General features: G+C 35.9%; 3 protein-coding genes across 7 annotated transcripts; 2 read left to right on the forward strand and 1 right to left on the reverse strand.

Annotated features, from left to right (window-relative positions):
* The first annotated feature begins 2220 nt into the window (after positions 1–2220).
* On the forward strand, positions 2221–3153 carry LOC145555966 (uncharacterized). The gene is made up of 2 exons (XM_081617670.1): positions 2221–2798; positions 2878–3153. The coding sequence occupies exons 1-2, from the start codon at positions 2478–2480 to the stop codon at positions 3004–3006; spliced, it is 450 nt and encodes a 149-aa protein (XP_081473796.1). The 5' UTR covers positions 2221–2477; the 3' UTR covers positions 3007–3153.
* Positions 3154–3292: 139 nt separating this feature from the next.
* Positions 3293–5717, reverse strand: LOC145642856 (uncharacterized). The gene is made up of 3 exons (XM_081694018.1): positions 4512–5717; positions 4013–4325; positions 3293–3930 (listed from the first exon to the last, which is right to left on the reverse strand). Exons 1-3 carry the CDS (start codon positions 5715–5717, stop codon positions 3293–3295), a joined length of 2157 nt encoding a protein of 718 aa, XP_081550144.1.
* A 1118-nt stretch (positions 5718–6835) lies between these two features.
* Positions 6836–11717, forward strand: LOC145641789 (KH domain-containing protein At4g18375-like). 5 transcript variants are annotated; one of them, XM_081692750.1, is made up of 10 exons: positions 6846–6969; positions 8041–8128; positions 8270–8314; positions 8402–8859; positions 9313–9738; positions 9824–10081; positions 10188–10448; positions 10673–10737; positions 11151–11219; positions 11381–11717. In XM_081692750.1, the coding sequence occupies exons 3-9, from the start codon at positions 8290–8292 to the stop codon at positions 11194–11196; spliced, it is 1539 nt and encodes a 512-aa protein (XP_081548876.1). In that variant the 5' UTR covers positions 6846–6969; positions 8041–8128; positions 8270–8289; the 3' UTR covers positions 11197–11219; positions 11381–11717. The 5 variants fall into 5 exon arrangements, with proteins under 5 accessions (XP_081548877.1, XP_081548873.1, XP_081548875.1 ...); XM_081692751.1 differs by lacking the exon at positions 8041–8128 and having other exon boundaries at positions 6836–6969; XM_081692748.1 differs by having other exon boundaries at positions 8270–8859.
* Positions 11718–25336: the final 13619 nt, after the last annotated feature.

Consider the following 25336-nt stretch of genomic DNA (forward strand, 5'->3'; position numbering starts at 1 on the left):
ACACCCTATACATTTTAATATGACTTTACAATCGGATTATAAATATGTAGTAGTTAGTTGTATTGTGTTTGAGAAATGACGTTGTAGGCAATATTTGTACTCTGTATATAATGGATTTTCTTTAAGTGCTGTTGGATTGATTAAGAGTTATAATTGTTTTAGATATTAGCCTCGTAGATGTTCCAACCATTACTATCTATCTCGATGCCCGTATAGAATTTCTTGGAAGTTTTTTTTGAGAATTTTCGTGATGTTTAGTTTGAAGTTTTGTTGATATTTTGGGTGGTTTGTGTTGATATATAGTTGATGAGGATTAAATATGATTTCGAATTCATCTATATGAAAATACTTGTTGAGCATTCTTGATTCTTTTTCATTTTTCAGATTTTCATACTATAAGCAATGGTTATTGGCTGATTTTTATATTCCTATACTTGTTGATCCTTTTTTTTTTTATCTACTATAAAGATGTGAGTAGGAAAATGGGTTTTGATTAGATTTTAAATGTTGCTTGCTCCGTTACTTCAAGATTGTCTTGACTTTACCCTACTCCAAAATTGACTAGAAAGATAGCTTTTTTTTACCGATAGAAATTTTAAAATCGGCAATTTGATTAGTCTATGTGCAAGTTCCTTAGATTTCTCGAATTAACGTGAATGTGTAATGATAGTTTGGTTTCGGTCATTATTTCTTATTTCTTATAGTTGATGGTGATACTAGTATTATATCATTACTTTATGTCGGCTAATGCAAGATTAACTAAGGAATAATGTAGCAATATTGTTTGTTGGATTTTGTTATAAATAATTGGATGATATGTGTACTAGTTTATTATTTGGTTAAAAGTTTGAATATTTAGTTGTTAATTATTAGAAATTTGTTGGATTTTGTTATATATAATTGGATGATATGTGTACTAGTTTATTATTTGGTTGAAAGTTTGAATATTTAGTTGTTAGTTATTAAAAATATTAGTTGGTTGATTTTGTTAGTCTTAATGCCATTTTATTCTAAATTTAGAATGTAGTCGAGGGTTCTGGTCCACGGCATGCTAGATCACGCGGCATTAACGCGTCGGTTAGGAGAGATAGGGGGCCGGGGATTAGTATACGGGAAGGTAGTTCTTTACCGGAGCGCGATAGAGAAGTGGGTAGTTCTGGGACTTATTTGGATGAGCGGGAGGGAGCCGGTCCTAATCCTTTGTTGAGGACTACTAGCTCGGTTTCGGGTTCAGGTTCGAGATACGATGATGATGGACCTGAGGACGATGATGCTGATGCTGATGCTGAGGAGCAGCCGACTGTCGTGACGAGAGGTCCTGATGGGAGATTTACGAGTTCACAACCACCTCGATCTGTAGCGCCTTGGCTTGTTCAGGGGCCGATGGACGGTGGACCCGATGTTGGGACCGTTATTCCTAGTTTTGGGGCCCATGTTGCTCGATATATTTGGGACGGGCATGATCGACGGTTTTTGCGGTGTCATACTAGAGCTAGTGTGTGTAGATTGTTGAGTGAATGGATGGAGGGATTTACGGCAGACACTGCTACGCGGATACGACAGACTGGGTTGTCGCACCTGCCGAGCATTATGCACGACCACCTTGATTTTCCGCTGATTTCTGCTTTTGTGGAGAGATGGCAGCCAGATACAAACACCTTCCACCTACCTTTTGGTGAGATGACCATCATGTTGCATGACGTTTACCACATACTTGGTATTCGGGTTGAAGGTGATATGGTTGCCGAGGATCTATCTAGTGACCGGTATAAGACATTTGCAGCTGAGTTGTTACAGTTGACTACAGAGGAGCTACAGGTCAAGACTCAGACTGCCATATATAGGAATGGTGGCGTCCATACTGACCAGATTTTTGATAGGTGTCGTACTGTAGAGACTACAGAGGAGGTTCAGGTCATTGGTTACATGTGGGTCCTTTTGGGTAACACGCTCTTTACTGACAAGAGCGGTTGTCGTACCCACCCTTCTTTTCTCACTGAGTTGTTTGTGGAGCATAACCTGGAGAGGTTGACGAGATACTCTTGGGGTTCAGCCACACTAGCGTACTTGTATCGTCAGCTCGGGCATGCCACCCGAAATGGATGTGATTCTATCGCGGGTTGTCTAACTCTTCTCCAGTCTTGGATATATGAGTACTTTCCATGTTTTCGGCCTCACCAGGGTGTGTTGACGCGAGACGTTCCATATGCACGTGCAGGGTTATGGGATGTTGGTATGGCGCGGAAGCATCAACAGCGTCTCGTGTCCTTTCGTACTCGACTTGACCAGCTGGGTGACCATGAGGTATAAATAGATACGTAATACTATTTGTTTTACAATGCTTTAATTTACAGTTGATTTACTCTTGTATTAATTTGTAGGTATGCTGGTTGCCGTACGGAGCTTTTCCTGCATTACAGGTGCCTAGGACTGCGTTTACTGGATGTATTCGATATCGAGGCATCATAGAGCCATATATGCCCGGTCGAGTTGTTCGACAGTTGGGGTTTATACAGGAGGTTCCCGGTGACATGATTAGGCCTGATGATGCTCATAGACCAGTTAGTGTTAAGTCTTATAGGGTCAGTTTTTCAGCTCAGATGACTACTCGCATGTGGAATGGTTTTGTTCCCGGTGCTGCGTTCAGTCTTCTGCTTGGTGGATATACTAGAGTTCCGCCTGGCGGACATACTTGTGCACCTGACTACCTATCATGGTTTAGGAGAGTTAGTCATCCTATCGTCACTCCTAATGTTGAGGATGATCACGGTCTTCCTGAGAGGACCAACGTTGATTACGTAAGTTTTTTATTACTTGTTTTTTTTATTTAATTTATTTTTCCTATTATTATTAATATAATTATAATTGTTTATGCAGTGGGTAGGACGATTCATGGTTACAGCACAGCGATCACTTAGTGAGTACCCTACACTATCGAGAGACACCAGAGCAATGTTGGAGCAAGTGATTTCTGATTGGAATGCAATAAATGGACTTGCTGATTAGTTGTAATATTTATTTGTAGCTTGGACTTTATTTTTTTTATTAGACTATGTTTTGGATGTTGACTATGTTTTGGATGTTGTTAGTGGCCATTTAAGTTTTACACATTTGTTGGAAATAATCAAGTTGACATTTATGTTTGAGTTTTTTTTTATTTTTTTTTATTTTCTAATAGACTGTGTACTTGCTTCACAAAATAAATGCTTAAAATAAATTAAAAAAATAACCATGTTTATTAATAAAGTTAAAATAAAGTTGAATCAAAATCCACAACAATACTCAACGGTACTCAAGAGTTGATTAATGTCTGCCACAATTGAAGCCTTCTATCGTACCTTCTCTCCCACCCGTTTACACTTGTCTGTCGAGCGTTAAACCACATTGGTGAAATTGGAGGTAGTGGGTGGTCATGTTCCATATGCAACCGAATGAAATGCGATCCACCAACAGTTCCAATCACAAACTCCCCAGAAGGCCTATCTAAAGGTCCACGATTGTTCAACGGCAAAACAGTAGTAGATGGATAGTAGCTCGACGGTCTATTTCCTACTCCATAACAAATCACCACCACATTCCATAATGTGGCAATAGCAAAAAAATCTTGTTGTGCTACCATCCAGTGCTCCTCTCCACACGCATCACCATCCCATCGAATCTGGTCTATCTCCCTTTGCAGTCCTGAACCAACCCCTTGGCCCCATATGTCGTAGTAAATCATGCTGTACAGCCAAGGGTGAGAACCAACCTCATTTGCCATTTGATGCCGAACCAATCGCCACTCCTCCTGAGTTCCGTACAATAAATCTGCTACGCAACGAAATCCGCAGTTTCCATCACCAATTACATCCTTAACACCTACGACGTAAGGCCAAATGATGTTGGGAATAGCGTAGCTGTATCTGCATTGGCGCATGTCGAACCCAGTACCTACAAAATTAAAAACATAATATGACATATAGTTAAATTAAAATTTAGGATGAATAAACATATTATTTAAATCGATGATCACCTGTATTAGATGGGGGCGGTCTACTTCTAAATCGATTCTCTCGCCCACTACGTTCAACATGCTCAAAAAATGAAGGATCCCGCCTATTACGATTCTCGGGTGGTCGTCCCCTTACACGGGGGTTGACTCTAGGCTCCTGAAGGTCATCGTAGTTAGGATCCATCTCACCCTCAATAACTCGTGACATGTGCCTAAGCATCACAGGATCACTGGCAATAACCTGATCAACAAGGGTGCGGAAATGAGCTCGATCCTCATCATTTTCATCAACTATATTAGGAATGTCGACACCATCTCCAATGACAAGGGTCCTCTAAAATGGATGAATATTCTTAAAATACAACCCCTTCCCTGCAGCAATCGAGTCATATATTTGGCACGCACAAGGTAAGCCGTGGGTAGTACGTAGAGCACACCCACAACGTCGATGAATATCCGTACTCAACCCTCGCATTCTGTTTGTCTCACCGAGAAGAATAGACAGACAATAGTGGGATACCTTTCCGTTCAGCTGATGTAAAGGCTTATGCTTGTACTTCTGACCATGACTTGTTCTACATGCCTCCAATCCATTACGAATGGCTATGATCTTGTTCTCAATCGAGCAGTGCACTTGAGCCCAAACCGTGTCCAAAGAGCCTGTTGAACTGTCAATCCAACACTTCAATGCTGAATGCTGGCTCTCAACCCTGCAGTTGTTAACATTGCCAAAGTGTAGTACCTGGTTTGTCCAAAACAATACAAACTTCTCCTTGTGTACGAGCCAAGTGTCCATAACATATTCAATCACTTTCGGCCATCGACTCCACTTGGTTTTCAGCACTGCAAGTTCTCTGTTATATGCCTCTTCAGATGTAGCATTAATCACAAGCCTCCACCTCCCATTTTTGAACTTGGCACCAATCTCCTTTTTTTTTTCAAACATGGAAGTAACCTTCGCCTCAACATCTTTGTTAATATGCCACACACACAACATGTGTCTTGTGTTTGGAAACACGCTCTTCAACGCTGCACAAAGGCCAAGCTCCCTATCTGTCAGTAGTACCGATGGCTCTCTATGATAACCGATCAACAACCTCAAGCACTCAAGCACCCACCGATAACTTTCCTGAGACTCTGACCTCATGAATGCGTATGCAACAAGAAAGTTTTGATTAGTCGGTGTAACCCCAACAATCTCAAAGAATGGCATGCCGTATCGATTCGTCTTGTAAGTGGAATCCATACCTATCACGTACGGGTATGTGCGAAGCAAATTTGTCATGATCGGGTGTGCCATGAAAGCATGTTGCAACACATTGTTGGAATCAGTAAAAACCCAAGTGAGGTATTTGCTCTGTCTGGCCAAATGAAGCACCTGGTGAACTACTTCTCTTCCTTCAAATTGCTCCATTCTTATTTTACTTCTGCAGTTGTAGACATGCCTGATGTTAGGATGGTCTCCGGGAAACTTTTCTACAAGAGTTCTCATGATATGTCGAGGTGGCACCTGTGCCTGAGTCATGTCACGCACTACCTGCTTAGCAGCAATACTAAGACCACTAATTTGTCGATGTCCCTCGGGATAAACAACCAAAGAATGATTGTGAGTTCCGTTCAAGCAACTAAGCTTCCAACCATTTACTACTCTGACATACTCAACCTTGAGTTTGAAGGGACAATTGTTTGTCTTGCTTTTGGTGTCTTTGCGTATCGCGTTCATCATGTCTCTTATCATGCCCTTTTTTCCACGATCACAACTCACATATCGATACGGTCAACCACTCCGATCGGTCTTGTAAGAAGCCTTCACTAACATAAATCCGAGCGGTCGACAAACATTTTGTGCCCATAGAACAGCATCCTCAAAACTCGGAAACACTTCGTTTGTCAAAAAATGTCCACTATAGTCCACACCGTCACCATCCTCGGACTCAGAATCCTATATAAATATTAATAAAAGTTAGAACCAAAGAAGACGACTAATAGTAATAACAACAATAACAATACAACTAATTATAAAAAAAACTTTCAACCATAATAATGACAATAACAATAATAATAACAATAACAATAATAATAATAATAATAATAACTAATTTTAATAACAATAATAATTTCAAAAGTATAAAATCCAATGACAATCAACCAATACGTGAAATAAAAAATTAAAAAAAAAAAAGAAAAATCGAAACCCAGGAAACGCCTAGGATTTTCGAATGACCTAGGCTAAAACGCCTAGTTTTTTCGAAACATCCTAGGATATTCGAAAAAACTAGGCGTTTCAGCCTAGGTCATTCGAAAATCCTAGGCGTTTTCTGGGTTTCGATTTTTTTTAAAAAATTAACGCAACGTACCGATTCTGATCGGTTCGACGAGCCTTCGGCAAGCGTCAAAGGTTGTGTTTCTGGTATTTCGTTGTTGTCCATAAGATCTAACGAAATTGATTTTGCAAAATTTATAAAATTTGTTTGATTTCACGGTGGTTGGGGTGGTTGTCCGATGAAGGTCGGTGGCCGTTCACCACTAGAGAGAGCGGTAAAAAATTTTGTGTCCAGTAAAAGTATGAAATTAAGGTAACATTAATTATTTTTATAATCGTTATAATAAGGTTAAATACGTAATTTAATTTCATTTTACGGGCGTTAGTTAGAAAATCGAGGGCGATATTTAAAAACCCCCGTTGAAAAAGTTATTTCCTTAAAAAAAAAAAAAAAAAAAAAATTGCCAGTAGAATTTTATCAGAAGTCAAAGTCCATAGGCAGGTAGAGTAGTTTAGTTCATGTTAAAAAACCCAAAACTACCCTCCTATTTTGTCCTATATAATTGGTAAAATAGACCCGCTTATTAGGGTTTGGTTTTCGGAGGTCTATGCTGAGACGAATTACATTCCACGAGTGCGTATCAAATCTTCTCTTTCTTTCTCTACCATCATCAATTTTCTCTCTCTTCAAAGTCGATCTCGTCGCTTATCCAAGGTTATTATTCTTCTTCATCTTTCTTAACAATTAATCAATTGAGCTTTACGATCAGTATATTCTTGGTTGTTTTGGTTTTCTTTAATTTGATTAGCTCTTATGAATTTATGATTGACCTTTTTCAATTTGATGATTTTTTTTTCATTATTTAGGGTTTATGGCCTGATTTTTAAGGATATTGTGCTTGTTTATCAAAATCTATTGTCTTTATTTTTTCGTATTTTGGAGAATTTTGTGTTATAAGGCTTTCAATTTTACATTGTAGTAGTACCGCAGAAAATCGTGATTAGGGTTTTTGCAAAAGGTTATTTAGATTACGTATAAAGATATCTTTTTGGTTGATTATCCGATTTTGGTATTGATTTCGGTGAATTTGATCATCGGGATGAATAATTTGATTAATACTCTGTTTGTTTTTAGTATGCTGCCCTGTTTAGTTATTGTGGCCTTGTGGGTTTGGGGGGCAAGTTCATTGAAGAGTTTTCGCATGATTTAATGTATTTAAGGAGAACAAGACAAATATGATGTACTGGAACTGAGTTTATTCGATTCGATTGGTGAAGTTAGGCTTTAATTAGATTGTCTTCTTCTTTAATTTTAATTGGGAGATTTTGAGGGTAGTTGCAGCATTCCATATTATGCTTGTACTCCGTATAATTTTTTCTGTGTGATCTTGTATTCACCTTTATTTTTATAAAGGGGTTTGTTATATTATCTGATTTCTCCAAATTTAGAGAGGGTATGTAGATGATGTTATGTTAAATGGGATGTATGATTTCTTTCTGGTTATGGGAGATTGGGAGGTGACACAAGTATTCTTGGGATTTTTTTTTTATTTTTATTTTTACTTGAATAACATTATTTTAAATTGGACTTTCAAAAAATAAAATAAAAGAATTTAGTGTACTTTCGTAAAATTGTTGACAAATCTTTCAATGTAAGCTGTGTATATTTTGTTCCTTAATAGTAGATTGGATAGATGAGTCCCTTGTAAGTTATGCTTTCATAACACTTGATATTTTTGTATTTTCGCTTCATTTTGTAATGTAAATGGTCTTGTTACTCTCCAAGATATTGTGACCTATTCTGGGGGCGCCACAATACCATCCTTTGAAGATTACCAGACATTTTGTGGATCTGGGGGCTCAGTTGTGAATAGGTGCGAAGCAATGGCATGGGCTGATTCTTTTTTTATTTTTATTTTTTTATTATCAAGTCTTTTATGTGGCTTATTTGGTATAGAGAGAGAAATTTTGTTTCCTTCCTCATAAACTAATTGTCTTGTCTGTTTAAATTTTAGGCAGAAAGTTGTTTCACCTAATGGCAGGACAGAGAAATAATCACGGTAAGCGAGCTCATTCCCTGGATCGTTCTGAGAATGGTAGGAATAAACGAAGAAGTTCAGGTGAAGATCCTTTTTCAATTGGAACAGATGATACTGTATACCGCTACTTGTGCCCTGCGACAAAAATTGGAAGCATTATTGGCAGGGGAGGGGAGATTGTCAAACAATTGAGATTGGACACCAAAGCAAAGATCAGAATTGGTGAGACTGTGCCAGGATGTGATGAGCGGGTCGTGACGATTTATAGTGCGAGTGAAGAAACAAATTCCTTTGATGAAATGGATTCTCAGGTTTGTCCAGCCCAGGATGCACTCTTTAGGGTGCATGACAGAGTGATTGCTGAGGATGCAGGTGCTGATGATGAGCCTGAAGGTAATCAAAATGTTACTGCTCGGCTGCTTGTCCCTTCTGATCAGATTGGATGTATTATTGGTAAAGGTGGTCAGATAGTTCAAACAATTCGAAGCGAAACTGGTGCTCAGATACGGATTTTAAAGGATGATCATTTGCCGGCATGTGCCTTAAGCACTGATGAACTTTTGCAGGTAATTTGAGATACTAATTTGCCTTATAGAACTTTTTTTGGTAGAATCATCACATTAGGATTATTTATGTGGTCCAAATGTGTGTTTTTTGCAAGTTAAAATTAATCAATTTTCTTTTCTCTCTCCCCCTCCCCCTCTTTCTAAGTTTTTTCAAGTGAAATAGCGTGTTTTAACGTTTTTGTAGATGATTGTTGTTTTTACTTTCACCCTTTTCCTCTCTCATCCCTCTATTATGTATGATTTTTTTTTTTTTTTTTTTTTTTTTTTTTTTTTTTTTTTTTTTTTTTTAAAAAAGAATAATTATCTTGTTTGTGTGTTGGAAAAGCAATTTAGTGTTTTTGATATTCATGTTTTGTCTCTTGATCAGGTGTTTTTAACATTAAGGTCTGGCAAATTTTTTTTCCCTTTTCCCTGAAACTATTTACTCATTTAAAATGCTTTCATGTGGTATAGATATCTGGAGAAGCTGTAGTCGTGAGGAAAGCTTTATTCCAGATTGCTTCCCGTCTTCATGATAATCCTTCACGATCACAACACATGCTGACGTCTGCTGTACCTCCTAGTCTGTATCCTTCAGCAGGCTCACTCATTGGGGCACCTGGTGGTGCTCCTATTTTTGCTCCTATTGTTGGTTCTTATGGAGGATACAAATCTGAGAGGGGAGATTGGCCTCGTTCTGGTTACGTTTCATCGAGGGAAGATTCTTCAATGAAGGATTTTTCCATTCGTTTTGTCTGTCCTACTGCAAATATTGGAGGTGTGATTGGAAAAGGTGGTACTATCATAAATCAAATCAGACAAGAGACTAGAGCAGGTATCAAAGTTGATAGTTCATCTACTGAAGGTGATGACTGCCTAATAACAATATCATCGAAGGAGGTAAGATAATTCAATGTGTATGCTTTTTTATTGGGATGATTGATTTTATTGCCATCTTTATGATAATATCATGTTTGCTGAACAGTATTTTGAAGATCAAGTCTCTCCAACAATTGAAGCTGCAAGGCGCTTGCAACCCAGATGTAGTGAGAAGATTGAGAGGGACTCAGGAATTGTTGCATTTACAACCCGTCTCCTTGTGCCATCAACACGTATTGGCTGCTTAATTGGTAGAGGAGGTGCTATTATCACTGAGATGAGGAACATTACAAAGGCTAACATTCGCATCCTTTCAAAGGATGATCTCCCAAAGGTTGCAGCGGATGATGAAGAAATGGTGCAGGTAAAGAGAGCAATGATGCAAATTGTAGATGTTGCTTGTCTTGTGATAAGTGATAACACTTAATTGGTTGATTGATGTTAATGAAAAAATATCTTTGACCTGTCAGATCTCTGGTGACCTGGATGTAGCTGAAACTGCTCTTATACATATTGCGTCACGATTAAGAGCAAACCTCTTTGAAAAGGAGGGGCAAGTGATGCTTCCTGTTCTTCCTTATGTCCCCCTTTCACCTGATGATCATGATTCCATGCCATATGACGGTAGAGATAGTAAACGACATGGTCGTGGGCTTTCTTACTCAGGTGGATATGGTGGCTCAAATGATTTGCCCTCGGTTGATCACTATGGTAGCTATGCTGGTATACAGGTATATTTGTTGCCTGTTCCACTTAGATCTGATGGGTGTTAACCTTATAATTTGGTCGGTTCACACATTTTCAATCCCTGGGACTTGATTATATGGCTTGTTAATCTTAGACTTGATTATATCACATCTTTCATTTTTCTTGCATTGTATATGGCTTGTTAATCTGATCTGTTCATCTTTATTCTGTTTGGGCTATGGATAACACGTGATAACCTAATTTGCAGAGCACTGGTAGTGGGAGTAATTATGGTGTTTATGGCAGCTATTCATCAGGGCGTAGTAGTTCAGGGTAAGATTGAGAATTATTGTACATTTACTTACCTTTTTTTTTTTTTTTTTTTTTTTTTTTTTTTTCATTTGGGAACATATATCCTTTAAGAGTTTAAGTGCAGTACACTTCAGTGTAAGTTTTATTTCCTTAATAAATCCTTACCTGCAGCTGCATCTTTCTTTTGTTGGTTTTAGGGAGGGGAGAAATGGGTTAAACTAGTTAATCTGTGATGTAGAAAATTTTGTTATTTATGAAGATAGAATGATTGAGACTGTCTTTTGATAATTTGTTACTGAAAACTGAGGCATAATGAAAGTTTCTTATCACTATTCACTACAGTTTGGGAACATAATACCTATCTATGTATAAGCCATTGATGTGCTGATTTCTATGCCCTTTTGAAAATTTCTAATATAAGATTTTCCTGGCAGGTTATCTGGTCAGGCTCCAGGCTCCAGAAGGAGACAATATTATTAAGATTAGCAAAGAGGTATCTTCAGGTAACTGGTTCCCTGGGTTATGTTATCCAAAATCATACTTTGTATCTCTAATCTCTGGTAATCTAGAGTAGGGAAAAGTTTGCTTAACCTAGGCTGAATCCCTGTATAGAGTTGTGATACTCATGTTTTCCATGTCTTCCTTTCCATTCCCGTTAAAACAGCTGAAACTTTGAAGCCCTGAAGCTAGCTTCCTGCCTCCTTTGACGAAGCCTCCTGCTTAAACCAGAAGACCAGATCTAAAGCGTTTGACAAACATTTGGCCAACCTTGATGCTTTTGTCCAGGAGACCAATTTATTTGGAGAACTACAATATCAAACTTGCCATGTCCATGATACCAAATTTACCAAGCTCTTTCTATGTTTCCGGTCCACTGAACCTATGTAGCCACAGTATGCCTTGATTTGTCTTAGTTTGTTCTGCACTGTTATTCAACTGTTCGAAAACGTTTACCGCTGTAACTTTTCATAGGGTTTGAGTTGATAATTTTTCCATCTTCCTATTTGTTTCCCAAAACTTAGTGCTGAGTGTTTTCCCTTTAGTTGTCATTGCACTTTAATACCCAGATCATATTCTAGAGATAGCCCTTGATGTTTTTATAATTCCTGTAGTTGGGTAAGGTATTGATAGTTTAATCAGTGCTATGCTTCCGGCATTTATCTCATTGCTGCCATCATTTACCTTTACTCTTTTTGCCATTAATTCGACTTTGTGCTATTTATTCGACAGTCATACTTATTTAATTGTAGGTTGCTCTTGCAAATTTATTAACATTTTGGCTTATTTATTTTGCTGGTTTAGTCACCTGAAAGTTGGTTTTTGTTCTTTTATGTTTTTAAAGAGGGGTGCAGCAATTGTTTTAGACATGATGTCTATTAGAATTAATAGAAAAGTTCTGTTACTTTAAGATTATATAGCTTTACTGTGAAGTGTAATGAAAGTGGTAGGTTTATCTACAGCTATAAGAGATCCAATACAAGCTTTAGAGTGTGTATATGTTCTACATTAGGGTTGTGGCCTGTGGGTCAATAATATGATGAAGGTAAGTGGGATTGTAGACAGCTGTAAATTCCTGTGACAAAAGCCTGAAGTTCGTATTTAGAATCTAGAAGGATTAGACCTCTGTTTTTGGTTTTGCAATTGGGAAATTGTCTCCAGTACTTGGGGTAGACTATCTTATCTGTGGTGTGTTCCAAGCAGCTGATAACAGTTGCTTTATGTCGTCTCTCTTGCTCTTTCTCCCAACTCCGTTGAACATACTCCAAACTATTCTATAATCCTTAGTCCATACCTCTCTTCTCATCCTTTACCTGCTTAGAATCTACCTTGGTCTAAATTGTTATTTTGCGCGATAGGGTATATTTGAAGATGTTATGTTATTGACCTTTCGGTCCTTTTGAGATTTAAAGGTTAGCTTGTTTTGTCAAGCTCTAGTAGGATCCAGGGATTAAGACCTAATTTTCAGACTAGTGAGATTTACGATGGAAGATTTTGTTTGAGTGGTGTCATTTTGTATCTTGCTTAAGGCTATGTTAAGTTCTACTTCTTTTTTTTTCCTGCTTTGCTTGTGGATTATATGTTTTAAACTTGCTTGACTTTTAACTTTTTCGGCTACCGTGATTCCTTGTGGAGATATGTGCCCTCCCCTCTTCTCAAATAACATAAAACTACCTACGATGTGGGAATTGTTTTGATTGCTGAGGAATATAGTTTTGTGTATTTATCTGCAATGGGCAAGCTTTTTTGGCTCGTTTGTTTAACGATATAAATGGGGGAATGAAAATGAGGTGGTCTATTTTTGTTACTGAAGTCTAATCACTTTCACTTAGCACTCATCATTTAAAGTGATTATTATCCCCATTTATTCGCTTACCTTACGAGTTGCTAGTGCTTAAGAAGAGAATATTTCATGTTTGCTGGAGTCCCTGCCTTTGTGTAGTATATGCTATTTGCAATTAGCATAGCTGGGCTTGCCCCTCTTCTTCACCAAAAAAAAAAATGGGGCTTAAGTTTCAGATTTGCTTATTACACGTAAGTTATGGAAGTGCATCAGTGAGAGTTGAGAGATATAGCAGAGGTTGGGCAACGATGAAGTTTTATTTGAAACAGAAATTCACAGAAATTTGTTCGCTCGATTGCATTGAGAATGTGATGCCCTGAATAATCAGGGTGTAGGTGATTTTATTGGCTGTTCATAGCTATGCAGTTTAATTTGTATAAATATATGGATGTGTATAATGTAATTTATGTTTAGTGAATTATTTTTGTTCTAAACACGGAAAATAAGAAATTGGGACTAATGTAACTTGTATCTGATATCGTTTATCCTTAAGAATGTATCGTTAACTTGGTAGCTTATCGTTAATTTGGATATGTAGACTAAAATTCTAAGATTAAGGGGCTGATAACTGATGTATGTGTAGACAAAATACATCACTTGGTTACACCTTTTCTAGAATGAAGTTAGCTTTAATCTTAAAGTGATATAAAACTCTCTCTCTTTTTTTTTTTTTTCATTTTTTTTTTTTTTTTTTTTTGAAGAAATTATAAATTATACTTCCTCTATTCTTCAATTCACAACTTCAATATCATATTACAGGACTTTTTGTTTTTGTAGTTAGATTATTGAAGATGGTAAAACTTTAATGAAAACGAATAGGAAAGTATGATGGTAAAATGTACAGAGTATTACACTTTAAGATAAAATATATTTCCACAATATTGAGAAAGTACACTACCAAAATAAGAGGAAGCTTACAAGTTACCTATGTTTCCATGTGAGTTCTGAGAACAAAAATTTAGCAAAGATTTATTGGTTCATGATTTTTACACAAAAGTTGAGGCCTTGGAAGTAATGTCACAATTTCAATTAATAGAAGTTTGTAATATGGTTAGTATAGCTTATTTTATTGAATTATTAATCAAAACAATAAGTTGCATGTATTGATAATTTGATGGACAGTTGATTGTTTTTGGCTCAAAGCCATTAAAACTGATGATGTCCACAGCAACTACCACGGTACCAACGAACATGCCAACTAGAGCTGGTAAAAAGCTGATATGACGATGCAAACTGGATTCGAAAAATTCGGGTTAAATGTCAAGGAATTGTGATACGTTTAACTAAACTGATCAAAACGACACTGTTTAATTAAATAGGTTGGGTTAGTGTTAATGATTGTGACATGCATCAACCCACTTAAGAAAAAAGATTAATAATTTTTTTTTTATGATTATTAACTTAAATGAAACTAACATTTTGATTTATAACACCACATGAATCGAACATGAAAATAGTAGGTTAGTGTGAAGAGTTTTCGACACGAAACGGGTCAACACGAAATAACACGTTTAACTTCGAACACGAACAACACGTTTGCCAGTTTTGCCAATCATAAGGGCTTGTTCTGATTGACTGAGTTGAACTAAACTAAACTGAATATTTTATGAGAGAAAGAAATTAAAAACTGAATTGAAAATAATTTGAAGAGAATAGACCCTAAATTCATTACACTATTATTGCAAAATATGTTGTACCATTTTTTTTAGGAAAATATGATTTAAATAATCCAATATTTTCCCATTTAAATCTAATAATTCAACTGAATAGTGGGTTAGAGTGAAGAGTTTCCGACACGATTAGTTATACGGGTCAACACGAAATAACACGTTTATTAAATGGGTTGGGTTAGTGTTGAGGTTTGTCAACCCGTTTAACTTCGAACACGAATACTACGTGAACGATACGTTTGCCAGTATTGCCAACCATAAGGGCATGTTCTGATTGACTAAAAAGAGTTGAACTGAATATTTTATAAGAGAAGGAAATTAAGAACTGAACTGAACTGAAAATAATCTGAAGAGAACAGACCCTAAATTCATTACAGTATTATTGCAAAATATGTCGCACCAATTTTTTTTTTAAGAAAATATGATTTATATAATCCAATATTTTCCCATTTATTCTAATAATTCAACCTATAAATATTGAAAACAATAATCAATCAATATCAATAATCTAATATATATATATAAAGGGGAGTTTTTTCCCGAGTTTTTAGAGAGCCACATAGGATCTAATTTTCTTAGCGCGCCATATATGATTATAAATCTTAGTAGTAGCCAATTAAATAGGAGATTATTAATTTCTTTTAGAATTAAATAATTCAAATGCCATGTAAGCAAAATTGGCGAATGAGATTTTTAAGTTTAAATTAATTAAATATTATATATTATCTTTTAATATTAGGAATTTTATCTAAATATATAACAAATTTAAGGCTCATAAATACCAAAAAAAATAAATAAATAAAAAATCAAACAAATCGTGCATCGCACGGGCTTCATCTAGTATATATACTAAAAGACACACCAGCAATGACACGTGTCATCTTCAGTGTGTCCTTAGTGTTTTTTTTTTTTTTTTTTTTTTTTTTTTTTTTTTTTTTTTTTTTACAAAAAAAATTTATGAAGGAAACAAATCAATTACAATTTTTTTTTTTTTTTTTATATTCCATATTAACATGTAGTAATAATTATATTTCAAATAAAAAAATATTTCACAAATCTTTCTAAATAAATTTGGTATAAACCTAAAATCAATATTTTAAAATAATTTGCGACCTATTTTACAATAAGAAAGAATATTACTCAAATTGTTTGTCTACTTTTGTGTTTATCGTTTATTAGAAGCTACAATTTAAAATTGCAAATATCAAATCAATAATTTATTATTCCTTGACTAAATTTGTGATTATAATAGTTTTCAATCAATAATCTATAACTATATATAGCTATAGGTCACCGTCTGTGCATGGCACAGGATTTAACATAGTATTCTTGAATAACCCAAGTTTCAGAGGTATTTTAGTTTTAGGCCAAACCAACCACCAACTTAATATATCAGGTCACATTGCCACATGTCACATTTTTATTAGTCCAAAAACATAACTATTTTTCTTTACTTATATTAGAATATCAGCCCCCCTTTCTCTTCAACACCATTTATTCCGGATGGCGACAACCCCCCTTTTCTTTCCAGCCTCCATTTCACTTGCCCCTCTATTTCACTGAAAATTCTACAGTGGTCATTTGAAATATGACTATCATAATATTTTAATGATTTTATAGTTTATAATTAACGTATTTTATCCAAATAATTAGTTATATTAATCTATTTTTGCTATAAATATTATTATGAACATTTTTTTAGTTTATCAAATTTTTAGTTTTATTTATGTAATTTTTACTCTTATTATATAGTTTCTCGAAAAATATTTATGTTATATTTGATTAAAATTTTCAAAAATTATATTTGCATTGTAGAAATTAGAATACTAATTGTGTCCAATTTATAGTGTGAAAAAAATTGATCGCTCATATTATTTATCGTTAAAATAATAAGGTAGTCATATTCAAACGACCGCTGTAGAAACATGATCAACCCTTTCACTTTCCCTTCCCTTTTTTCGACCACCCCTCACCCTTCATTTCCTCAATCCAATCACCTTGTCTCCCTTCCCCTCCCTTTTCTTCCTCCTATCCCCCCTCCCCATGAATCCCTCAACCTGCACCTAGAGCAATAATCTCGAAATCCCCCACCCCTGAAATCAACACCCTCAAATCCTATAGAGAATATTTCAAGCGTTATCTCTAGCTTGAACCTCACTGTGATCATACACTAAAGTACGGTGGGGTCCAAAGGAAAAGAAGATAGAACAAAAGAGTCGCCAACAAGTTTTAGGAACTTGTAAACCGTTCACGAGATGAAGTTTACACCCCTTAACGATCCAGGAGATCGTTAACTCCAATAGGTCTGGAACCATGACTGGTAGTTCGGGGATGAAGGTACAAATCCAACCTAAAAGAGATTGAACCTGCCCTAATAATAGGCCTCTACTTTATTCTGAAAGTATTCATGTGCACTTTTTGACTAACATGCAATCAATAGGATTAAACCTAAACCTGTTTATCTATGTTGGTTGAATATTAATGCACAAATAAATCTATTATTGGCGATCACTTGAATTATAATCAAATTAACCCTAAACAAGATTATTAATTATCTTATTAAGCGTGATTACAAGTACAAATTTCCTTTAAACATGCATAAAGGCGCGATCAAGCAATAAAAATAAATAAATATCAAGCAACATAATGATAATCATAACAATAATTATAATAATAATCACCATAAACATGTTAAAGCATAATATTAGCAAGATCCTAGGCATGATACTAACAAGATTAATAACAAACCCTAGCATGTCATTGAGCATATAAAAATCAAAGCTTTAACCCTAACATGATACTAACAATCATAAATATTAGGAAGAACATAGGAAGCATCATACTTATAATCATACTTGATATTAAATTTACCCTAAACATGATACTAGGAATTAAAATAACAATCTAAGCATGATTTCTATATCATAATATCAATTAAACCATTAAAGTACTTACTTGGATGCCTCGTACCTCTTTCTAATAACAAAATACACGCGTAAGTAACTTCAAGGAAAATAATAAAACAACAATTAAATTAAATCATAATTGAAAGAGAGATTTGGGACCAAACCCTCATAAATTAAAACCTTTCACGTCTAGGGTGAAGGCAACTTCGAATATGGCTAGGTGTATCTAAGTCTTGCGAATGCGGAATTTTGTATTTTGAGAAAAGCTAGTTTAGAAAAGAGAGAGAGAGAGAGAGAGAGAGTAATCAAGAAAATCTTGATGAGAGTTGGTGAGAATTGGTGAATGAAAACGGAGTTTTTAGAAGGCTATTTATAGAGAAAATCAACCAAAAAGATAAAAAATTGAAACAGAGTTCTGACGCAAATAAAACTTTATTAGCGTCGATGCTGACAATTGGCGCCAAACGCTAACATTAGCGTCAGGCGCTAGGCTTAGCGCGAGGCGCTAATGTCTGGCGTTAGAGGCTAATCCCGTTTTTAACGAGTTTTCTAAAATCAGATATAATTTAACTGTACAGGAGGATAAAATCGTATTTTCCTCAAAAACATTCTTTTATTCTGATTAAAACTTTAAAAAGTCAACAAAAGTTAATTTATCAATGCTAATTGAATTAGGAATGATAAATCCATATTAGGCCCTCCTCTAGATCATTGGGCCGCATATAAGGCTCAAACCAGGCCCAGTTTAGTAATTTGGCCATAACTTCCTCAATATTCATCGAAATTGAGCTTATAATATATCGTCGGAAAGGTCTTTTCAAACCCCATCCAACTACACTACTATTAGACCCATATCATGGACCAACCAAACTAGATTGGCTGTTTCCTTTAAATAGGTTTTCAAAAATAGAGAGAAGAGAAAAGAAATTAAAACCATCCGCAACACTAAAATTTCCACACTTTCACTTCATTCGATTATGATTCGACGTGAAAGGTACTCATCACTGGGTTTGGTTTTGGGGAGACACAAATGGGTGTCTACAGAAGCCCCCACTTTGACTGAGTTTGGAGAAACGCAGGTTTCGAAAACAAAAGTCAAAGTATCGATAGGGACGGAGAATGATTCAGAATGTTCTGCGATCCTAAATCATTCTTGTAACGCCGATACCTGCAAACTAGCGTTAGTTAAACAGATAAAAGAGTTAAGAAACGCGTATCTTGCACCGTCGAGCACACGTCTCTGAAAGTAACCGATTTGCTGCTGTTTGGTGTTGTTGTTGTGATAACCTTCCGCAAGCTAGGGAACGCCATCCTGCTGTTTGTTTCGACGATCTTCTGCAAGCTAGAGAATACCGCCTGAAGACTACTACGCCTGTAACAGCCTCCAATTTCCGGGGTGAAAGTCTTCGAAAAGACCACTGCTTGTTGATCCTTAATGTTGCTATGCCAGTACGTCGACGCTTTGCTGCTTGTGAACCAGTATGTTGGTGCTTTTGTTGTGATGACAATCCTCTTTTCTTTGGGAATAGTTGCCAACACAACTCTTGTATGATGTATGACAATCCGATTTAGGGAAAGTTGTCAATGCTTCGTAACAATCCATTCTTGGAAATGTTGCCACGATGAAATGACAATTCGTATCTCGGAAAATTTTCCAAAATCCAATTTTTGGGAAAAGTTGCCTATGCTTCGTAACAATCTGTCATAAGAATTTGCTACGATTGACAATCCACATCTTGGAATATAACTCTTGAAAGCATTCCACCTTGGAAATTTGCAAACGCTATGCGACAATTCTTTTAGGAAAATATTGCCACAATTAACAATCCGCGTCTTAGAACATTTGCGAAAAAGAGTTGGCCGACAATCCACTTCGGGAAAATTTGCCACTTATTGAAAGGAATGCCAATCCACGTTGAGGAACCTTTGCCGAAATTTATGATGAATAGAGACCTACGACAATCCTTTGGGAAATTTTGCCATAGGGAACTGGGTGTATGACAATCCAATCTCGGAAAACTTGCCAAAGATGCATGAATGTATGACAATTTGAACTTGGAAAAACTTGCCAAACAAAGAAGGAGCACGACAATCCACGCTTGAAAACTTTGCCAGAGATGACAATCCAATCTTGGAAAAATTGTCGTTGAAGAAGATGCACGGCAATCCATATTTGGAAATATTGTCAGTTGGGGATGACAATCCAATCTTGGAAAAATTGTCGTATAAATGCTTGCTTTTGAACCGATGATTTGGTGCTTGTAATGAGCCAATAATTAGGCACTTAAGCTAAGTGAGACGATTTTTTTGTCAGGTCAATCACTTACTACAATCGTAATCGAGCCGACTACTAATCATGTCAATTTTCTTATAGGGGCTAACTGGCATACCAAGGAACCCGAAATTGCTGTATGAAGTCGAAATAACCATTCTGAGAGGCTTCGAGCTCTGTCGCTGCTGAAATATCTATAGCGTCAAGAATTGGCTCTGTCGCCAGACGCTGGGATCTAGAGTCAGGCGCTGAACTCTGTTGCCAGACGCCAGATGTTGTTGCCAGACGACAGCGCAGCCTTGTCGTCTGGTGCTGGAGTTGGGTCTTCCCTACTCTGCTCTTGCTGCCGATGTTGCTTGGTTTTGCTCCGAACTTTGAGCTTGGTCGTTTCCTTTCAACCAAATCCGCTCAAATCTTTGGTAAATTAAAGCTCTTCATCTCTAATTTACTGATCCGTGTAACTCCTCTTATCTTGGAAGAATCTCATGTATCATATTCGCGGTTTTTTTCGAAAAAATCCGGGAATGTTCTTGCTTGTTGGGATGTACCTGCATTTATATCTTTGACTATAGGACTTTGCTTATCTTTCTTTAGGTTTGACCTAAGACTTAGTGTTTCTTGACTCATTGACTTGACATAACTCAAGGTATGAACTTGACTCGTTGTGGGGAATAGTTTCAAGCCTTAAAAATCCCACTAGCTTGAACCCCACTGTGATCATACACTAAAGTACGGTGGCGTCCAAAAGGGAAGAAGATAGAGCAAAAGAGTCGCCAACAAGTTTTTAAGGAACTTGTAAACCGTTCACGAGGTGAAGGTTACACCCCTTAACGATCCAAGAGATCGTCAACTCCATAAGGTCATGAACCAAATAAGGGTCCGGGGATGAAGGTACAAATCCAACCTAAAAGAGATTGAACCTGCCCTAATAATAGGCCTCTACTTTATTCTGCTCGTATTCATGTGCGCTTTCTGACTAACATACAATCAATAGGATTAACCCTAAACCTGTTTAATCTATGTTGGTTGAATATAATGCACAAATAAACTATTATTGGCGATCACTTGAATTATAATCACATTAACCCTAACAAGATTATTAATATCTTATTAAGCGTGGTTACAAGTACCAATTCCCTTTAACATGCAATAAAAGGTGATAAAGCAATAAATAATAAGCATCAAGCAACATAATAAATAATCAATATGATGAATAATAATAATAAATAATCACAATCACCATGAAAATAATGATAAATTAAAATTATAATCATGTTAAAGCATAATAAACATAGCAAGATCCTAGGCATGATACTAACAAGATTAATAACAAACCCTAGCATGTCACTAAGCAATAAAAATCAAATCTTTAGCCCTAACATGATACTAACAATCATAAATATTAGGAAGAGAATAAAAGGCATCATAGCAATCATATTTAATATTAAAGTTACCCTAGACATGATACTAGGAATCAAAACAACAATATAAACATGATATCTACATCGTAAAATCAATAAATCAATAAAGTACTTACTTGGATGACTCGTACCTCTTTCTAATAACAAAATACACACGTTAGTAACTTCAAGGAAAATAATAAAAACAATTAAATTAAATAATTGAAAGAGAGATTTGGAACCAAACCCTCAGAAATTAAACCTTTCACGTCTAGGGCGAAGGCAACTTCGAATATGGCTAAGTGTTTCTAGATCTCGTGAATGCGGAATTTTGTATTAAAACAAAGTTTAAGAAAAGAAAGAATGAAAGAAATGAGTGAAAGAAATTGAATGAAAAGAATTGATGGACAATTCGATTGTAGATGAATATTTGTGAATGATTTGTGAATGAATGAAGAAGAGAATTGAAGATTCTTGGTGAATGAAAACGGAGTTTTTGATACGATATTTATAGAGAAAATCATCCAAAAAAGATAATTTATCAAAACAGAGTCTGAAGACTGCAAAACCATCTTGGCGCCAGCCCTGGCTAATTGGCGCCAGGACCAGTGGCTAGCGCCAGGCGCCAATGGCTGGCGTCTGGCGCCAATCCTGGTTCCAGGCGCCAAGGCCTGGGGTTGGACGCCAAATTGGATTTCAACGCGTTTTCGAAAATCTGATCAGTTTACCGTACTGGAAGATAAAATAATATAATTTCAATCGAAAATGCTATTTGATCTTGATTAAAACTCTGAAGAGTCCTAATTGAATTAGGAATGAAAAGAACTTTCTAGAATGTTCTAGAAGACTAAAACCATTCCTAATTACATTAGGAACGATAAACTATATTAGGCCCTCCCCTAGATCATTGGGCCGTACTTAAAGCTCAAACCGGGTCCAGTTTAGTAAATTGGCCATAAATTCCTCAATATTCATCGGAATCGGGCTTATAATATATCGTTGGAAAGGTCTTTGCAATCCCCATCCAACTTAAAAGAGATTGAACCCGCCCTAATAATAGGCCTGTACTTTATTCTGAAAGTATTCATGTGCGCTTTCTGACTAACATGCAATCAATAGGATTAAACCTAAACCTGTTTATCTATGTTGGTTGAATATTAATGCACAAATAAATCTATTATTGGCGATCACTTGAATTATAATCAAATTAACCCTAAACAAGATTATTAATTATCTTATTAAACGTGATTAAAAGTACAAATTCCCTTTAAACATGCATAAAGGCGCGATCAAGCAATAAAAATAAATAAATATCAAGCAACATAATGATAATCATAACAATAATTATAATAATAATCATCATAAACATGTTAAAGAATAATATTAGCAAGATCCTAGGCATGATACTAACAAGATTAATAACAAACCCTAGCATGTCACTGAGCATATAAAAATCAAAGCTTTAACCCTAACATGATACTAACAATCATAAATATTAGGAAGAACATAGGAAGCATCATACTTATAATCATACTTGATATTAAATTTACCCTAAACATGATACTAGGAATTAAAATAACAATCTAAGCATGATTTCTATATCATAATATCAATTAAACCATTAAAGTACTTACTTGGATGCCTCGTACCTCTTTCTAATAACAAAATACACGCGTTAGTAACTTCAAGGAAAATAATAAAACAACAATTAAATTAAATAATAATTGAAAGAGAGATTTGGGACCAAACCCTCATAAATTAAAACCTTTCACGTCTAGGGCGAAGGCAACTTCGAATATGGCTAGGTGTATCCAAGTCTTGCGAATGCGGAATTTTGTATTTTGAGAAAAGCTAGTTTAGAAAAGAGAGAGAGAGAGGGAGAAAGTAATCAAGAAAATCTTGATGAGAGTTGGTGAGAATTGGTGAATGAAAACGGAGTTTTTAGAAGGCTATTTATAGAGAAAATCAGCCAAAAAGATAAAAAATCGAAACAGAGTTCTGACGCAAATAAAACTTGATTAGCGTCGACGTGACAATTGGCGCCAGACGCTAACATTAGCGCCAGGAGCTAGGCTTAGCGCTAGGCGCTAATCCCGTTTTTAACGCGTTTTCTAAAATCAGATATAATTTAACCGTACAGGAGGATAAAATCGTATTTTCCTCAAAAACATTCTTTTATTTTGATTAAAACTCTAAAAATTCAACAAAAGTCAATTTATCAATGCTAATTGAATCAGGAATGATAAATCCATATTAGGCCCTCCTCTAGATCATTGGGCCGCATATAAGGCTCAAACAAGGCCCAGTTTAGTAATTTGGCCATAACTTCCTCAATATTCATCGGAATTGGGCTTATAATATATCGTCGGAAAGGTCTTTTCAAGCCCTATCCAACTACACTACTATTATACCCATATCATGGACCAACCAAACTGGATTGACTGTTTCCTTAAAATAGGTTTTCAAAAACAAAGAGAAGAGAAAAGAAATTAAAACTATCCGCAACACTAAACTTTTCACACTTCCACTTCATTCGATTATGATTCGACTAGAAAGGTACTCATCACCGGGTTTGGTTTTGGGGAGACACAAATGGGTGTCTACAAACCCCATCCCCTAAAACCCTACACCTAGGGTTGATGCTATGTTGTTGGGTTGACTATTTGGTTGGGGCTAGCGAGGGTTAGATTGAGGGGTTGGGTGGCATCTAGGGAAAGGATGTGAGGGAGTGATGGGTATGACGGGACGGTGGCAGGGGGAAGGGGTGGGGTGGTTAAGGGAAGGAGGAGAGAGACCAAGGTTTTTTTTCTCTTTCCCTAATATATTTTTGTTAAATTGAAAAAATTAATAAATACTTGAAGAAATGGTAACTGTTCAATTTGGCCTAAAAAAATTAGAAGACCTCCCAAAGCTTAAATTATTAAGTAATAATCAAAGGTAAGGTTATTAGATTAAAATGGGGAAAAGGTTGGATTATTAAAATGAAAATTTCCTTTTTTAAAAAACAACTACGTACAAGTGATTACTAAGCAAACATTCAAGACTAGCAATTTGACAACTAATTGCTAGGTAAATCATAAACATACTAGACTATTATTCGTTAATCTATTACTATCTTTAATTCTTACCCTTTATCTTAAATATTAGGCTAAAAATGGCAAAATTTAACTCACCAAATGAAAATCCTTGAGTGTTTTGTTAGACTAGACCATCAAAAGGTATATATAAAACAAGAAAATATAAGTTGATCTATTTGATTGACAATTACATTAACAACAGGGTAAAATCCATTATCTTGATTATTTGTGATATTGCTGTAATTTGACATTATCTTAAAGTAATTGACGACGTCGTTACTTCTTCCTCCTTCATCGATCCTCCGTTATTCCTTCTCCATTCTTCATTGAATTTCCACCTTTATTGAAGATTCCCCCTCCTTATTATTCCTTCCCTATCTCCACCATTTTCGACACCATCTTCGAAAATCAAGTTTAATAGTAGATTCAATGTAAGACATGATCACCCCCGGGATTTGAAATTGACAATGCCCTTAATTTTACCCTTTATTCATAGGGATTTCTAGGGATTGGGAATCATGTTTGTACTATAATTCTTGAGTGATATTGTTCATGGTTGATTATTCTTTGATCTCTAATTGATAACGTCTTTATTGTTAGTCATGCAACCATATCATTTGTTTAATTAATTCATGTTAATAAGAGTTTGAATCGATAGGTCTTACTATTAAAAGCTTACCTACCATTAACAACTTTGATTATGTTACCGACAATACTGCATATGTTGAATTGAAAGGTGACATGAGTGATCTCCTTTATTACTTGAACGATAACTTGTCTATAGCACAAGGTGGGTTAAAGATGAAATCCTTAATTGGGACTTTAAGGTGGGTCACCTTTTATTTGGTGCAAGAAAGGTGAGTTGGGTATGAATAGTTGAGTGAGTTGAGGAGAGAGATAGAGGGGTTTTGAAGAGTCGGAAAGGGAGAGGAGAGTGGTTGTAGGGGTTGTGGG

Source organism: Chenopodium album, chromosome 8 (assembly GCF_948465745.1).
Source record: "Chenopodium album chromosome 8, dcCheAlbu1.1, whole genome shotgun sequence".
Taxonomy (NCBI): Eukaryota; Viridiplantae; Streptophyta; class Magnoliopsida; order Caryophyllales; family Amaranthaceae; genus Chenopodium; species Chenopodium album.

What these genes read in the sequence shown, in the direction of transcription:
- LOC145555966 (XM_081617670.1), top strand. Translation starts at nt 2,478, where the DNA reads ATGCCCGGTCGAGTTGTTCGACAGTTGGGGTTTATACAGGAGGTTCCC. An exon ending in AGAGGACCAACGTTGATTAC is followed by an intron (nt 2,799 to 2,877) that starts GTAAGTTTTTTA and finishes TTGTTTATGCAG; the next exon opens with TGGGTAGGACGATTCATGGT.
- LOC145642856 (XM_081694018.1), bottom strand. Translation starts at nt 5,717, where the DNA reads ATGATGAACGCGATACGCAAAGACACCAAAAGCAAGACAAACAATTGT. An exon ending in TACATCAGCTGAACGGAAAG is followed by an intron (nt 4,326 to 4,511) that starts GTATCCCACTAT and finishes CATCCATTTTAG; the next exon opens with AGGACCCTTGTCATTGGAGA. An exon ending in ACCGCCCCCATCTAATACAG is followed by an intron (nt 3,931 to 4,012) that starts GTGATCATCGAT and finishes TTAATTTTGTAG; the next exon opens with GTACTGGGTTCGACATGCGC.
- LOC145641789 (XM_081692747.1), top strand. Translation starts at nt 8,290, where the DNA reads ATGGCAGGACAGAGAAATAATCACGGTAAGCGAGCTCATTCCCTGGAT. An exon ending in GTAGCTATGCTGGTATACAG is followed by an intron (nt 10,449 to 10,672) that starts GTATATTTGTTG and finishes CCTAATTTGCAG; the next exon opens with AGCACTGGTAGTGGGAGTAA. An exon ending in TCAGGGCGTAGTAGTTCAGG is followed by an intron (nt 10,738 to 11,150) that starts GTAAGATTGAGA and finishes TTTTCCTGGCAG; the next exon opens with GTTATCTGGTCAGGCTCCAG.